Below are 16625 nucleotides of genomic sequence, written 5' to 3' on the forward strand. Positions count from 1 at the left end.
GTAGCCAGTAAAGAGAACTATTTAACAAGTAACTGCAAATTAGAGGGTATCTATTTTCCTGAAGTTCACCGCAAAGTCCACCTACTCCTTGTAACGAGATGGCCCATTTAATCTTTGGGTGAGATCATGGAGGGGACGTTGGTGAAGTATTCAGAAGTGATATAGCTGGTTATGCCATAGATATACCTTTCATGTTTTTAATGGTATTTTTCATATGCAAGTAAAATGCTATATATAGAAATACAGGTCAAGTCATTTACAAGTAACAGATTGCACATGCAGGATATGCATTGACAGTGTTCATGGCTCTGGGCGACTAAAGAGTACCTGCAGAAGGTTTACCACTAAACCGGAAACGCACAACCAAAACTGAAGTACAGCCTGATCTTGCCAACATATCCGCATGGGTGGATTTTTAGCCAATGATTAACAAATCGAGCTAGGTTCTGGGTAGTATCACAAACTGAATCAAATACTGTCTAGGGAGCTAATAGAATGGGCAACATCAGGTGTGTCCTTCAAGAGATTTAGTCAGGAGGAAGAGAAGAGAAGAGAAGAGAAGAGAAGAGAAGAGAAGAGAAGAGAAGAGAAGAGAAGAGAAGAGAAGAGAAGAGAAGAGAAGAGAAGAGAAGAGAAGGGAAGAGAATGGCTCTCCCTGCAGGAAGGGTGTCCCTTGTGAGTGTAAGACTGAAGTAGGGGACCTTCACAAGCATGCAGGGTCACCCAAGGCAGAAAAGCAACCTGACATGCTCCCAATTAGGCTAACAGATGCCACCTATGGCAGCTGGTCATCGTCTGTGGATTCCTCTGCTAATTTGATCCATAACACATCCCATTTCCTAGCTCTCAGGAGCCTCTTCAAGTCTCTGGCCTCTTCCTTGTGCAGGGCCCTATTCTCTAACTGTACCTGCATCATACTAGCCTGAACCCAGGGCCCAAATGAGGAAGGAAGTGCAGACTTTCATCTAATGTGATCACCCTCTTTGCTTCTAAGAAAGCAAGGACTGGAATTGGATACTACTTTATTCTTCTCCTATAGATTCCTGGAACGCAAGGCTCCCAAGAGTCTTGGGAAGATGATCCAGTGATGTCCACCAACAGTCTTTTGTACTTCTACTCAATATACCATCAGGGTGGACAATCCCATACCATATGACAGAAATCTGCAAACAGGGCAGCACAATCTGGGCAGGAGGCATTATCAGTTTATTTAATTTCACTTGGAAGAGATATACCCTGTGTAAAATATAGAACTGTATTAATTTAAATTTAGTATTGCGTTAGACTAGCTATAGATATTCTATTGCTCTGGTCTATTCCTTGACATGAACTGATCTCCTGAGTTCTGCTTTCCATGTATCTCGTGCTGCTTGTAATGGAGCATGTGTGTTTGAAGGGCTTCATATAACCCTGAAATGCATTTCCTGCTATTTCGCATCACATATATTGTTTGGATCAGAGAGTGAGTGTTTATCTCTGTATCGCCTATAGACCATTTGGGTCAAAACATTTGGAGCACGAGTCCATGTGTGAAGAATTGACCCTCATGGAGTGTAAACTGGTCCCGAAGCAAGTGGAAGGGAAGCAGTTGGCTTTCTTAGAACAAGCCACCTAGGCTTGCAATGCCAACTGGCTTCCAGTGGTACAGGTCACTGGTAGTGAAGAGCCCTTGGTGTTTGGGCAGCTTGAGTACAAGTATGGCAGGGCCATAGGAGGTCACATGATTAATGATCAGCAAAGTTCAGACAAGGCATCTTTGCACTAGGTTCACTAAGCGGAGGTAGTAGCGCCTAGGTTTAATGCTCGGGAGCAGTAACTCTTATACATTTGCAAGGCTCATCATTTGTCCAACTATGCTGGTCTCTTCCAGTGAGAGGACATATAGACAACTGACTATCCATTGGAGATGTGCTGCCATGTAATAATACTTTGTGTTTGGGGCCCTGGATACCTAGGTGGCACAACTTAATAGGACAAACCTACTGCAGCCATTACACTAAGTGAGATCCCCCCAGGATTGCATCCAACTCTCTGAAGAATTTCTGGTGACGAAAACTGGGATGATAGCAAAGTAATAAAAGAGTGGAGACAGCATCACCATCTTGGACATGGTGGATCACACCATTGTTGAGAGCGAGAGTGCTCTCCAAAAGTTTACTAATACTCCAGGAAGTATTTCTTCCTGAAACAAAGCAAAAATCAGTATTGGTTCACATGAATCAGAAGCACAACTGCACAATGTATGGGGCTAGCTAGAATTTTTCTGAGGATCTTGTGGTCAGTGTTCAGTGAAGCAACTGTCTTGTAAGAGGACGGGTCCTTGAGAGTATGTCGCAGTTTCAGTAGTAAGACCAAAGAGGCTTCCTGCAGAGTTTAGGGCAGTTTTCCCTCAGCCTATACACCCTGATGTAAGAAGGCCAGTTTGGGTGGTAGAGTTTCTGTGTCCATGTTGCAAAATTCTATCAGAAAACCGTCGGTGTCTGGAGTTGTACAACCGCCAGGTCTTACATTGTCTCCTTGATGTCTTGGGTCGATATAAGACCATCTATCTTATCTTTCAGGTCTGGTGGCACTTCAGGGAGCACTAGGTCCGCAAGGAATTTGCCCCGTCATCCCAGGCTGGTTGGACCTGGCCTTGTACAGTCTATGATAAAATTAGAAAAAGGTCTCATGAACAACTTGTTGTGAATATACTATTGCCCCTCCCACCCCCGAAGGGATGTTATAAATGTATGTTTGGTTTCATTATTTACTATGCAAGCAAGAAAGCAACCAGGTGCCCCTTCTGATTGAGTGTGGGCAGTTTAGGCAGCGTGATCTATAAACCTCCACTTTCTGACCATTCCTTGGCTAGGTCTCCCTCTAGGGTTTAATGCCCAGCCACTACTGCATGTCTACAGTGGCCTCGAACCACTACATTGAAAGCCTCACATTTAACTGTTGGGCAAGGGAATATGCCATCATTCGTCATGCAGTATTCATGTATCTGACCTGTAAGAATGTCCCAAAAGTTGGATCCTCCAACAATGATGCCTGAGGTATCTAAGAAGAGTTGGACAGAAGGAATTGTCACCAGTCCAGGCAGGGTAATAAACGATTGTGTTCCAAAATCTCCTTACCAAAGTAATAAGGAGGTAATATCAGTGGACAAAGTGACGTAGAGCAAACTAACATATCCAGTCTCACATAGAGGTCACGAGTGAAGGAGAAGAATGAGTAAAGCTCAGTAGTAGGATTATGGAAACATCAAATGACTACTAAGCAACATTGTTGTAGCCACTTTGATAGCGCTTTCATGTTGTGAATCATTTGGGCTTGCAATATTGTCCTACCTTTCGTATAATCATTTATTAGCCCTATCTCTTAAGTTGGCCCTTATGTTTAGTAAGCAGATAGTTCACGTGTAGGAGCCTAATCTACTTTTTTATCCCAAGCAGTAAGCATTTGCATCAGCTAGATATTAAATTGTGAAGTAGATTAATTAAATAACCTTAGTTAGAATAATTCTTGAAGACTGAATTATTTTTATTAAATATAGTAATGGCCATGACACTTTCAGTTGATGAGTAATGATACATTCATTAGCTCACTATTATAAGAAGCAGATCTACCATCAATAGTGAAATATATGTACACCGATGTCCCTCAGTATGAATCACTTGATTGAACATGTTTGTAACATTATGTACCAACACAATGTATTGTGGGTTGTCCACATACTGCACTGAGCACAAAATGTTATTTAACAAAAAATACTGCCATTTTGTGATGGACATTTCTTCCACACTGAATTTGTAAATCTTATTGTCTCGCTTTGATGAATCTATGATTTATGCCAACTTCAATCCTTTCTTTGATGGTGTAATCTAATACAAAAGATTAGTTGAGCCACACTATTGCGTCATGGGCAGCATGTTGTATTAAAAAAATTGAAGAGTTCTATGTATGGATTCGGAAGTAAAATACTGATCTCAAATTTACTGTATAATCAAGAACATCCACTATTAACTTTCTAGGTTTGAAGTACGAGTTACTTACATTCCGTAACAATATATCTGGTAGAGACATATTCTAGTTGCAGATTCCTTACCTTTGAATTCCCCAGGCGTCAGTCTGGATCCGGAGATTTTCCTTTGAGCAGTACCTCTGAGCGCGGTCAGGTGGCGTCGGTCGATTTTGCAGGTGGTATCTAGGCGCCACCCGGTGCGCTGACGTCAGTTTTTTTTTCACAACTTTCCACTCCAGTACTGCGCAGCCTTGAAGAACACTGAGAGTGGTGAGGTAAAACTAGGGCCCTTAAAGGGTTAAGTTCCTGCCCCTAGAAATCAGTTTGCAGTGCGGGGAGGATGGGCAGCTCAGTAAGGAATCTGCAACTAGAATATGTCTCTACCGGATATATAGTTACTGAAGGTAAGTAACTTGTACATCTGATAGAGACTTCTAGTTCCAGATTCCTTAACTTTGAATGGTAGAGGTGTTTAGTAAAAGTGTGCAGAGATGCCCACATTGCTGCCTGACAGATGTCCAGGACTGGAACACCCCGTGCTAGCGCTGAGGTAGCAGCAGTAGCTCTGGTAGAGGGAGCACGCAAACCTTCAGGGGGTTGCTTCTTAGCCAGAGCGCAGCACATTTTGATGCAAAAGAGCACCCATCTTGAAATGGTCCTCTTCTGCACCGCCTTCCACTTCTTTGCACCCACATATCCCACAAAGAGTTGATCGTCCACCCGGACATCCTTGGTACGATCAAGGTAGAACGCCAACGCTCTTATTGTGTCAAGACAGTGGAGTCTCTCCTCTTCATGTGAGGGATGTGGGGGTGCATAAAAGGTAGGCAAAGTGATGGACTGCCCAACATGGAAGGGTGTCACTACTTCAGGTAGGAAAGAAGCCCTTGTGTGAAGTACCACTTTTATCAGGGTGTGTTGCCAGGAAAGGTCATTTAGATGAGAGAGCCTGGAGCTCACTTACTCTGCAGACAGAGGTGATGGCAACTAAGAAGACAGTTTTGATGGTTAAGAGCCGTAAAGGGTAGTTGTGAAGCAGTTCGAATGGGGCACACATTAGGTATGTTAATACTAGGTTGAGGTCCCATTAGGGCACGATGAATGGGATAGGAGGAAAAAGATGTGCGAGGCCTTTAAGAAACCTCCCAACACTGGGAGATTTGAATAAAGAAGGTTGATCTGGTAACCTCAAGAAAGCAGAGATAGCAGAGAGATATCCCTTAAGGGTGCCAAGGGTGGAGCCCTGTTGGGCAAGGGAAAGAATAAAGAGAAGAACCTGAGAGAGAGGAGCAGATAGAGGATCAACAGATTTGTCGATGCACCATGCCACAAATTGCTTCCAACGACAGGAGTATACGGTTTTGGTTGAGGGACGCCTGGCTGCCAAGTTACAGAATTCGGGCGGCAGGTCAAAAGACGTCAACTGTCGCCACTCAATCTCCACGCAAGGAGGCGGAGGGTGGACAAGTTTGGGTGGATGACCCTCCCCTGTTGCTGCGACAGAAGATCCTCCCTAAGAGGCAGTCTGATCGGAGGAGCTATTGCCATGCTCAAGAGCTCGGGATAGCAGATTCTTCGTGCCCAGTCCGGAACCACCAGGATTACTTGGGCCCGGTCTTGCCTGATATTCTTCAGAACTCTGGGCAGAAATGGTATGGGTGGAAAGGTGTACACCAGACCAGAATTCCACTTGTGACGAAAAGCGTCACTGAGCGAGTGCCACCTTGGGAACTCCAACACGCAAAACAGCTGACATTGCCCGTTCTCTATGGAGGCGAACAAGTCTAACTAAGGTCATCCCCACTGAAGGAAGAGACCTTGTACCACCTCCCGATGGAGTCGTCATTTGTGATCGACCCTGCATCGTCGGCTGAGTTCTTCTGCCCTAGTGTTCAGGGAGCCCGCCAGGTGTTGAACCACCAGGGAAATGCCCTGATGTTCCACCCAAGTCCAGAGGCCGAACAGCCTCTTGACAAAGGGTCCATGACCCCACTTCGCCTTGTTTGTTGCAGTACCACATGGTGGTGGTGTTGTCTGTGAACACCTGTACTGTTTTCGCTTTGAGAGAGGGAAGAAATGCTTTGAATGCTAGTCGAATCACTTGGAGCTCCAGAAGATTAATATGGAGCCCAGTTTCCGCCAGAGACCAGAGGCTTTTGAACTCCGCCTCTCCCATGTGGCCGTCACATCCCAGGGGTGACGCATCTGTCATTACTGTAAGATCTGGTTGGGGAAAGGAGAGGGATCTGTCTTTGACCCAATCCTGAGTCATTAACCACCACTGCAGGTCTCTCACAGTTCCTTCCGAGATTTGGACCTTGTCGGAGAGATTCCGCTGATGCTGCACCCACTGGAACTTCAGGTCCTACTGCAGAGCCCGCATATGCCATCTGTCCTTTTGAACTAGCAGGATGCAGGATGCAATTAGGCCCAGCAGCCTCAGAGTCATTCTCACCGAAATCCAGGATAGAGGTTGAAACATTGGTAACATAGCCCAAATATCGTGGACTCGCTTTTCGGGAGGATACGCCCAAAAGTGCACTGTATCCAGAACAGTTCCAATGAAAGGGAGTGTTGGAAAATAGTTATTGGTAAGGGCAGGTAAGTACCTACACTTAGCAATAGGCCACTAACCTCCACTTAGGTCCAGTTAGGTGTCAGTAAATTAAACCCAGCTCAACCCTTGGTAGCTTGGCAACGAGCGACAAGGCTTAACTTAGGAGACAAAGCGTAAAGCATTAAAATATCACAAAATAATAATTAAATAAAACACAGGAAACAGTTTAAAAATCCAAACTCACTTTATGAAAATAGATTATATTTTTATCTTTAAAATGACACCAAAACAAATAAAATCGGATAAGGGGACCCGGAGATATGAATCTTTAAAGAATTAATGCTTTCTAGCGCATAGAAGCAACTAGCGCTCAAAGGGTTAAAAAAGGTCACACTGGAAAGGAACAAAGTCCAGAGTTCAGGCCACCCACGAGGTATCACTCTCACACTTACTTTCAGAAGTGTTTGATTCAGGAAAGTTGTCCACGGCACCAGCCAAGGGATCAGAGGCTCTGGTGTGCCTCTTGGGGTCTGGGACTACAACTCCCACAATGTACCTCTTCAACTTATGGAATTGCTCCAAACTTCTCCAAACTTCTGAATCTTCTTCCAGAGGTCCTTTTTGTGTCCTTGAAGTGTCCACAACTTGATCCAAGGTTTCAGAAGCTCTGAGTTGCTCCTTGGGAGTTGAGACTACAATTCCCAGAATGCACCTGGTCAGAATCCTCAAATGGCCACTGGACGCTGGTCAGCTGGGCTCTGCCTGCAAGACTTGATGCAGGGGACTCTGGGCATCTCCTTTGTACATGTAGCAAACAGGGAGTCCCTTCTTGAAGCAGTAGAAGACAGGTAAAGTCCTTTTAGTGGTGAAGCCCAAGTGTGCAGCTGGTGCAGTCCTTCAGAGTGCAGTGTCCTGGTGCAGGTCAGGGGTCCAGCAGGGCAGTCCTTCTTCTCCTGCAGTTCTTCCTTGTTGGAATCTGATAGGGATCTGAGATGTGGGTGCAGGTCTGCCAGTTTTATCCTTGCTCCTGGGTGAAAAACAGAAGGGCCCAGGTTATCCAATCAGGGACAGGGTCCTACCCCCTGTGATGACCACTTCCTGGGAAGTGTGGCAAAAATCAATCCCAGGGAGCAACATTCCTCAAAAATCCATCATGGCTGAAAGTGATTTTTGAAGGTTACATCTGGCTGAGCCCACCCACTGGTGTGGCTAAAAGATTGTTGAAGATTGAATTATTTTTATTAAATATAGTAATGGCCATGACACTTTCAGTTGATGAGTAATGATACATTCATTAGCTCACTATTATAAGAAGCAGATCTACCATCAATAGTGAAATATATGTATACCGATGTCCCTCAGTATGAATCACTTGATTGAACATGTTTGTAACATTATGTACCAACACAATGTATTGTGGGTTGTCCACATACTGCACTGAGCACAAAATGTTATTTAACAAAAAATACTGCCATTTTGTGATGGACATTTCTTCCACACTGAATTTGTAAATCTTATTGTCTCGCTTTGATGAATCTATGATTTATGCCAACTTCAATCCTTTCTTTGATGGTGTAATCTAATACAAAAGATTAGTTGAGCCACACCATTGCGTCATGGGCAGCATGTTGTATTAAAAAAATTGAAGAGTTCTATGTATGGATTCGGAAGTAAAATACCGATCTCAAATTTATTGTATAATCAAGAACATCCACTATTAACTTTCTAGGTTTGAAGTACGAGTTACTTACATTCCGTAACAATATATCTGGTAGAGACATATTCTAGTTGCAGATTCCTTACCTTTGAATTCCCCAGGCGTCAGTCTGGATCCGGAGATTTTCCTTTGAGCAGTACCTCTGAGCGCGGTCAGGTGACGTCGGTCGATTTTGCAGGTGGTATCTAGGCACCACCCGGTGCGCTGACGTCAGTTTTTTTTCCACAACTTTCCACTCCAGTACCGCGCAGCCTTGAAGAACACTGAGAGTGGTGAGGTAAAACTAGGGCCCTTAAAGGGTTAAGTTCCTGCCCCTAGAAATCAGTTTGCAGTGCGGGGAGGATGGGCAGCTCAGTAAGGAATCTGCAACTAGAATATGTCTCTACCGGATATATAGTTACTGAAGGTAAGTAACTTGTACATCTGATAGAGACTTCTAGTTCCAGATTCCTTAACTTTGAATGGTAGAGGTGTTTAGTAAAAGTGTGCAGAGATGCCCACATTGCTGCCTGACAGATGTCCAGGACTGGAACACCCCGTGCTAGCGCTGAGGTAGCAGCAGTAGCTCTGGTAGAGGGAGCACGCAAACCTTCAGGGGGTTGCTTCTTAGCCAGAGCGCAGCACATTTTGATGCAAAAGAGCACCCATCTTGAAATGGTCCTCTTCTGCACCGCCTTCCACTTCTTTGCACCCACATATCCCACAAAGAGTTGATCGTCCACCCGGACATCCTTGGTACGATCAAGGTAGAACGCCAACGCTCTTTTTGTGTCAAGACAGTGGAGTCTCTCCTCTTCATGTGAGCCAGGGAGCAACATTCCTCAAAAATCCATCATGGCTGAAAGTGATTTTTGAAGGTTACATCTGGCTGAGCCCACCCACTGGCGTGGCTAAAAATCCTAAACACACCCCTCTCTTGCCCTCTCCTAATCTAATCGAGGGGGCACCTTATTGTCTGGGTTTGCAGGATATGAGGGTGTTACTGGGTTGCTCCAAATGTCCTTCTCTGCCTTTGAAAACCAGTTTGGCAGCCCTCCCCCTTCCCTTCCTGCCTCACCATCTGCTGAGGGGAGACCTCCTACCCCAGGCACATCTTTTTGTGTGGAGCCAGGCCACTTCACACCTCATCAAGGCAGCCTGGCCAGGCTGCCAGAGGCTGGCCAATCAGAGCACAGCAGCAAAAACACTGCAGGGCTGAAGTTGGCAACTTTTCAGGTAAAGTTTAAAACTCTTTACCTGAACTAGTTATATTAAATCCATCAACTGGAAGTTGTGGGATTTATTATAACAATTAATTTGATACCAAACTTCTGGTATCTGTTACTTAAGGGGACTTTAAAATTGTAAATAAAGTCTCCCCATTCTAGCCTATGGAGGCCATTCACTACAATGAGGGAAAAACACATTTGGCTGTTTTACCTCACCAGGGCTTATAAAACTATTTTTATAAGGTCCCTGCTTATAGTTAAATGGCACCCAGCCCTAGGGGCACATAGGGCACACCTTAGGGATGACTTATATGTAAAAATAAGGTAGTTTAAGACTTTGGAACTACTTTTAATTCCAAAGTCGAATTTGCATATGACTTTAGTTTAAAAGCAACCAGCAAGGCAGGCCTGCCTTTAAAATGACACTGGGCACCTCAGCAGTGCACCTATGGGGGCACTACCTATGCTGGGGTCCCTAAACCTCCATGCCCTAACATATACCTGGGACTTATAGGCAGGTTGACTTAGCCAATGATAATTAGCCTAATTTGCATACTGATTTTACACAGAGCTCAGGCCCTGGGACTGGTGAGCAGTACCAAGGGCACCATCAGAGTCAGGAAAACACCAGCAAAAAGTGGAAAATGGGGGCAAAAAGTTAAGGGGCCTCTGCAATCAGCCCTGTTCTCTCACAGGGAGCATCTGAGATGGAGTCAGGTGTGACTTCGGCACGTTGATAGTGAACCCCAGTGAATGCAAAAGGTTCGCCGTAGTCTGGAGGTGAGAGACGACTGTCTGGAGCGAGTTCGCCTTCAACAGCCAATTGTCGAGGCAGGGGATGACTGGAAAGCCTAACCCGCGCAGATAAGCTGTCACCACTAACATCACTTTCGTGAACACCTGAGGGGCACTGGTAAGGCCAAAGGGGAGCACGGTGAACTGAAAGTGCTTGTGACCTACCACAAATCGTAGGTAATTTCTGTGGGCCGGCAAGACGGGGATGTGGAAGTATGCGTCTTGCAAGTCCAACGATACCATCCAGTCTCCTGGGTCCAGGGCAGATTGGACCTGAGCCAATGTCAACATTTTGAACTTCTCCTTCTTGAGGAAGAGATTGAGGGACTGAAGATCTAATATAGGATGAAGACCCTTGTCCTTTATCTGCACATAAAGTAGCGGGAATATCAACAATGACCTACTTCTGGCAGAGGGACCCTCTTTTTTGTCCAAAAGAGCTTGGGCTTCTTCGCGGAGTAGTGCCATGTAGTCCTCCGATATGTGATTGTATGAAGGTGGCATGGCTGGAGGAGATGTCCTGAAGGGGAGGGAGTAGCCCCTTCGGACGATCTGGAGGACCCACCTGTCTGAGGTAATGGATTGCCATTGGGGCAGATGATGGTGAATCCTGCCACCAACTGGTTCCTGGTTGTGAGAAAGTAGCCTCTTTCTAGAATGGTTACCCCCACTTTGGGCCTGTTGGTGAGTGTGTGTCAGTGTGTTTTTAGTCTGTCACTGGGATCCTGCTAGCCAGGAACCCAGTGCTCATAGTGAAAACCCTATATGTCAGTGTGTTTTGCATGTCTCACTGGGATCCTGTTAGCCAGGACCCCAGTGCTTATAGTTTGTGCCCTAATGTGTGTGTTGTCAGTAGTGCTTAACTGTGTCACTGAGGCTCTGCTAACCAGAACGTCAATGCTTATGCTCTCTCTGCTTTGTAATTTGTCACTATAGGCTAGTGACTTAATTTACTAATTTCAATTAGCACACTGGACTCCCCCTTATAAGTCCCTAGTAAATGGTACCTAGGTACCCAGGGCATTGGGGTTCCAGGAGATTCTTATGTGTACATTATTTCACAGCCATTTTCAATGCACTTAAGTAACTTATAAGTCACCTATATGTCTAACCTTCATTTAATGAAGGTTAGGTGCAAAGTTACTAAGTGTGAGGGCACCCTTGCACTAGCAATGGTGCCCCCACATAGTTCAGGGCCAATTCCTGGGAGTTTGTGAGTGCGGGACGCCATTACACGCCTGCACTACATATAGGTAGCTTCACAATGGTAACTCGGAATATGGCCATGTAAGGTGTCTAAGATCATGGAATTGTCCCACCATTCCATATCTAGTATTGGGGAGCCAATTCCCTGCATCCTGGGGGCTCTACCATGGACTCCCAGCACTGCCAAACCAGCTCGTTGAGGCCTGCAATGCAGCCACAGCTGCTGCCACCTCACAGACAGGGTTCTGCCCTCCTGGGGTCTGAGTAGGTCAGTCCCAGGAAGGCAGAACAAAGCATTTGCTTTGGGAGCAGGGTGTTACACCCTCTCCCTTTGGAAATAGGCATTACAGGCTGGGGAGGGGTAGCCTCCCCCAGCCTCTGGAAATGCTTTGAAGGGCACAGATGGTGCATAAGCCAGTCTACATCGGTTCAGGACCCCCAGTCCCTGCTCTGGTGCAGAACTGGACAAAAGAAAGGGGAGTGAACACTCCTCTGTCCATCACCACCCCAGGGGTGGTGCCCTGAGCTCCTCCAGTGTGTCTTCAGCCATCTTGTTTTCCAAGGTGTGGGGACACTCTGGAAGCCTCTGAGTGGCCAGTGCCAGCTGGTGACGTCAGAGACCCCTCCTGATAGGTCCCTACCTGATAAGGTAGCCAGTCCACTTCTCAGGGCTATTTATGGTCTCTCCTGTGGGTTTCTCTTCAGATTGTAGTTGCAAGTTTCCAACAGGAATCCTCTGCAACTACTACTTTATCCTCAGACCTTGGATCAACCGCAGACCACTCCAGGAACGGCTGTAACAGCATCAAAGTATCCAGAAGTGCTACTTTTCCTCTGCAACTTCAGCTCCAGCTAGCAACTGCAACAGTTTCCACGGTGTGCACAGTCTGGGAACTCTCTGTCTTCACCCTGCACCAGAAAGACCGAAGAAATCTCCCGTGGAGTGACGGAGTCACTCCCCTGCTCATGCAGGCACCATGTAAGTCGACACCAGTTCTCTTAGACTCCTCTACTGGCAACGAGCATGCTCCTTTGAACACAGAGGGTGGACCCCTTCAACACAGACTGTCCTGAGGTACTGCTGTTCCAATTTGTAGGGGGTAAGACCTTGCCTTCCCCGAGAACGACAGTACCTATGCGCACTGCCTCTTCTTCACCTCCTGAGGCCTCTGTTGTAGAGAAGTTCCATCTTGCCTGGCATGTTACCCCCATTTTTACATGTATGTAAGTTTGTTTTTGCCCTTCTCACTGGGATCCTGCTAGCCAGGACCCCGGTGCTCATAGTTTGTGGCCTGAATGTGTGTACCTGTGTAGTCACTAACTGTGTCACTGAGGCTCTGCTAACCAGAACCTCAGTGCTTATGTTCTCTCTGCCTTTAAACTTGTCGCAATAGGCTAGTGACCACTTTTACCAATTTCAATTAGCACACTGGAACACCCTTATAATTCCCTAATATATGGTACCTAGGTACCAAGGGTATTGGGGTTCCAGGGGATCCCCATGGGCTGCAGCATTTGTTTTGCCACCCATAGGGATCTCAGACAAACCTTTACACAGGACTGCCACTGCAGCCTGAGTGAAATAACGCACACATTATTTCACAGCCATTTTCACTACACTTAAGTAACTTATAAGTCACCTATAAGTCTAGCCTTCACTTGCTGAAGGTTAGGTGCAAAGTTACTAAGTGTGAGGGCATCCTTGCACTAGCAAAGGTGCCCCCACATAGTTCCGGCCCGTGTCCCCGGACTTTGTGAGTGCGGAGACGCAATTACACGTGTGCACTACATATAGTCAATATCTACATGTAGCTTCACAATGGTAACTCCGAATATGGCCATGTAACATGTCTAAGATCATAGAATTGTCCCTCCATGCCAAATCTCATATTGGGGTGCCAATCGCATGCATCCCCGGGGCTCCACTATGGACCCCGGATACTGCCAAACCAGCTCTCTGGGGTTTTCTCTGCAGCTACCGCTGCTGCCACCCCACAGACAGGGTTCTGCCCACCTGGGGTCAGGGCAGCCCAGTCCCAGGAAGGCAGAACAAAGGATTTCCTCTGAGAGAGGGTGTTACAACCTCTCCCTTTGGAAATAGGTGTTAAAGGCTGGGGAGGGGTAGCCTCTCCCAGCCTCTGTAAATGTTTTGAAGGGCACAGATGGTGCCCTCCTTGGATAAGCCAGTCTACACCGGTTTAGGTGACCCGCAGTCCCTGCTCTGGTGTGAAACTGGACAAAGGAAAGGGGAGTGACCACTCCCCTGTCCATCACCACCCCAGAGGTGGTGCCCAGAGCTCCTCCAGTGTGTCCCAGACCTCTGCCATCTTGAATGCAGAGGTGTGAGGGCACAATGGAGGCCTCTTAGTGGGCAGTGCCAGCAGGTGACGTCAGGGACCCCTCCTGATAGGTGCTTACCTGACTAGGTGGCCAATCCCCCTCTGAGGGCTATTTAGGGTCTCTCCTGTGGGCTTCTCTTCAGATAACGAATGCAAGAGCTCACCAGAGTTCCTCTGCATCTCCCTCTTTAACTTCTGCCAAGGATCGACCGCTGACTGCTCCAGGATGCCTGCAAAACTGCAACAATGTAGCAAGAAGACTACCAGTAACATTGTAGCTCCTAATCCTGCCGGCGTTCTCGACTGTTTCCTGGTGGTGCATGCTCTGAGGGCTGTCTGCCTTCACCCTGCACTGGAAGCCAAGAAGAAATCTCCCGTGGGTTGACTGAATTTTCCCCTTGCTACCGCAGGCACCAAACTTCTGCTTCACCGGTCCTTTGGTTCCCCTCTCATCTTGAAGAGCATGGTCCCTGGAACACAGGAGCTGGATCCAAGTGACCCCGACAGTCCAGTTGTCCATCTGTCCGAATTTGGTGGAGGTAAGTTCTTGCTTCCCCACGCAAGACAGTAATCTTGTGTACTGCGTGAACTGCAGCTGTTAGGGCTTCTGTGCACTTTTGCAAGGAATCCTTCATGTAAAGCATAGCCCAGGTCCCCAGCACTCCGTCCTGCATTGCTCAACTTGCTGAGTTGACCACCAGCTTTGTTGGACCCTCCTTTGTGGTGTTGAGACAACCGCCATGCTCATTTCTCTTGAACCCATGTTCAAGTGCTTCTGTGGGTGCTGGCTGCTTCTGCATGGGCTCTCTGTGTTGCTGAGCATCCCCTCTGTCTCCTCCTCCAAGGGACGACCTCCTGGTCCTTCTTGGGCCCGGGCAGCACCCATTTTCTTCAACTGCAACCTTTGCAGCCGCAAGGCTTGTTTGCAGTCTTTCTGCGTGGAAACAACTCTGCATCCTCCAGCACACTGTGGGACATCTGTGCAAAGGAGAAGTTCCTGGCATCTTCCGTTGCTGCAGAATCTTCAACTTCTTTCACCCGGAGGCAGCCATTTTGCACCTTCACCTGGGGTTTAGTGGGCTACTGCCCCCCCCCGGAACACTTTTGTGAGTCTTGGACTTGGTCCTCTTCCTTTACAAGTCCTCAGGTCCAGGAATCCGTCTTCAGTGCTTTGCAGTCAGTTGTTGTCTTTGCAGAATCTCCTATCACGACTTTAGTGTGTTTCTGGGAAAGTAGGGTAACTTTACTCCTACTTTTCAAGGTCTTGAGGTAGGGTATCTTGGACACCCTTAGTGTTTTCTTACACTCCCAGCAACCCTCTACACACTACACTAGGCCTGGGGTCCCTAAGTGGTTCACATTCCACTTTCTTAGTATATGGTTTGTGTTGCCCCTAGGCCAATTGCATCCTATTGTATTCTACAGTGTTTGCACTACTTTTCTAACTGTTTACTTACCTGGTTTTGGTTTGTGTGTATATTTTGTGTATTTTACATACCTCCTAAGGGAGTAAATCCTCTGAGATATTTTTGGCACATTGTCACTAAAATAAAGTACCTTTATTTTTAATAACTCTGAGTATTGTGATTCTTATGATATAGTACTATATGATATAAGTGGCATAGTAGGAGCTTTGCATGTCTCCTAGTTCAGCCTAAGCTGCTCTGCTCTAGCTACCTCTATCAGCCTAAGCTGCTAGAACACTACTAATCTACTAATAAGGGATAACTGGACCTGGCACAAGGTGTAAGTATCATCAGGTGCCCACTATAAGCCAGGCCCGCCTCCTACAAGGGTATGCCCAGACGTGGGTCCTGTGCTCACTTTGCCACTGGATTCAAGCTAGCCTGGCTGATGAAGGGTGATACCCTTCGGGCCATATTCTAGTTGCAGATTCTTTACCTTTGAATTTCCCCAGGCGTCAGACTGGATCTGGAGATTTTTTCTTCGAACAGTACCCCTGTGCACCGTTAGGTGGCGTCGGTCAACTCTGCGGGCGTCGTTGGCGGCGTGGTCGCTGTGATGACATCGCAATCGTATATAGGCACCACCCCGATGCGCTGACGTCAGTTTCTTTTCATGACTTTCCACACCAGTAGCGCGCATCCATGAAGAACACTGAGAATGGTGTGCCAGAACTAGGGCACTTGGAGGGAAGTACCTGTCCCTAGAAATCAGTTCGCAGAGTGGGAAGGATGGGCAGGTCGGTAAGGAATCTGCAACTAAAATATTTCTCTACCAGATACATTGTTACCGAAGGTAAGTAACTTGCGCATCTGATAGAGACTTCTAGATGCAGATTCCTTATCTTTGAATAGATACTTGAGCAATACCATCCCCGGTGGAGGGCTGTGAACTAAGATCACACCAATAAGTCCTGCAGAACCGAACGACTAAATGGCCATCCCTACGGACCTGACTGTCCAGACAGTAGTGCTTGGTGAACGTGTGTAAGGACGTCCATGTTGTGGCCTGGCAGATATCCAGGACTGGCATTCCACATGCTAATGCTGTGGTAGCAGCAGTTGCTCTGGTCAAATGAGCTCGCAAACCTTCAGGGGGTTGCTTTTTCGCCAAAGCAGAGCACATCTTGATGCAGAGGACTTTCCATTGGCCCTCTTCTGCACCGCCTTCCCTTTCTTCGCACCCACATATGCCACAAAGAGTTGATCGTCCTCCCGAAAGTCTTTGGTACGATCTAGCTAGAACGCCAATGTTCTTTTTGGATCCAGGCGGTGGAGTCTCTCCTCCTCATGTGAGGGATGTGGGGGTGCGTAAAAAGTAGGCAAGGTGACAG

At 46.8% G+C, this 16625-nt stretch overlaps 1 protein-coding gene across 1 annotated transcript in view; it reads right to left on the reverse strand.

Annotated features, from left to right (window-relative positions):
- Positions 1 to 16417, reverse strand: part of LOC138267252 (extracellular calcium-sensing receptor-like) — a 134435-nt gene extending 118018 nt beyond the window's left edge. Inside the window, exon 1 of the mRNA XM_069216109.1 lies at positions 16244 to 16417. Coding sequence (XP_069072210.1) covers positions 16244 to 16417 — 174 coding nt within the window. The remainder of the gene's footprint in view (positions 1 to 16243) is intronic.
- Between the last annotated feature and the right edge of the window lie 208 nt (positions 16418 to 16625).

Source organism: Pleurodeles waltl, chromosome 12, assembly GCF_031143425.1.
Source record: "Pleurodeles waltl isolate 20211129_DDA chromosome 12, aPleWal1.hap1.20221129, whole genome shotgun sequence".
Lineage (NCBI taxonomy): Eukaryota > Metazoa > Chordata > Amphibia > Caudata > Salamandridae > Pleurodeles > Pleurodeles waltl.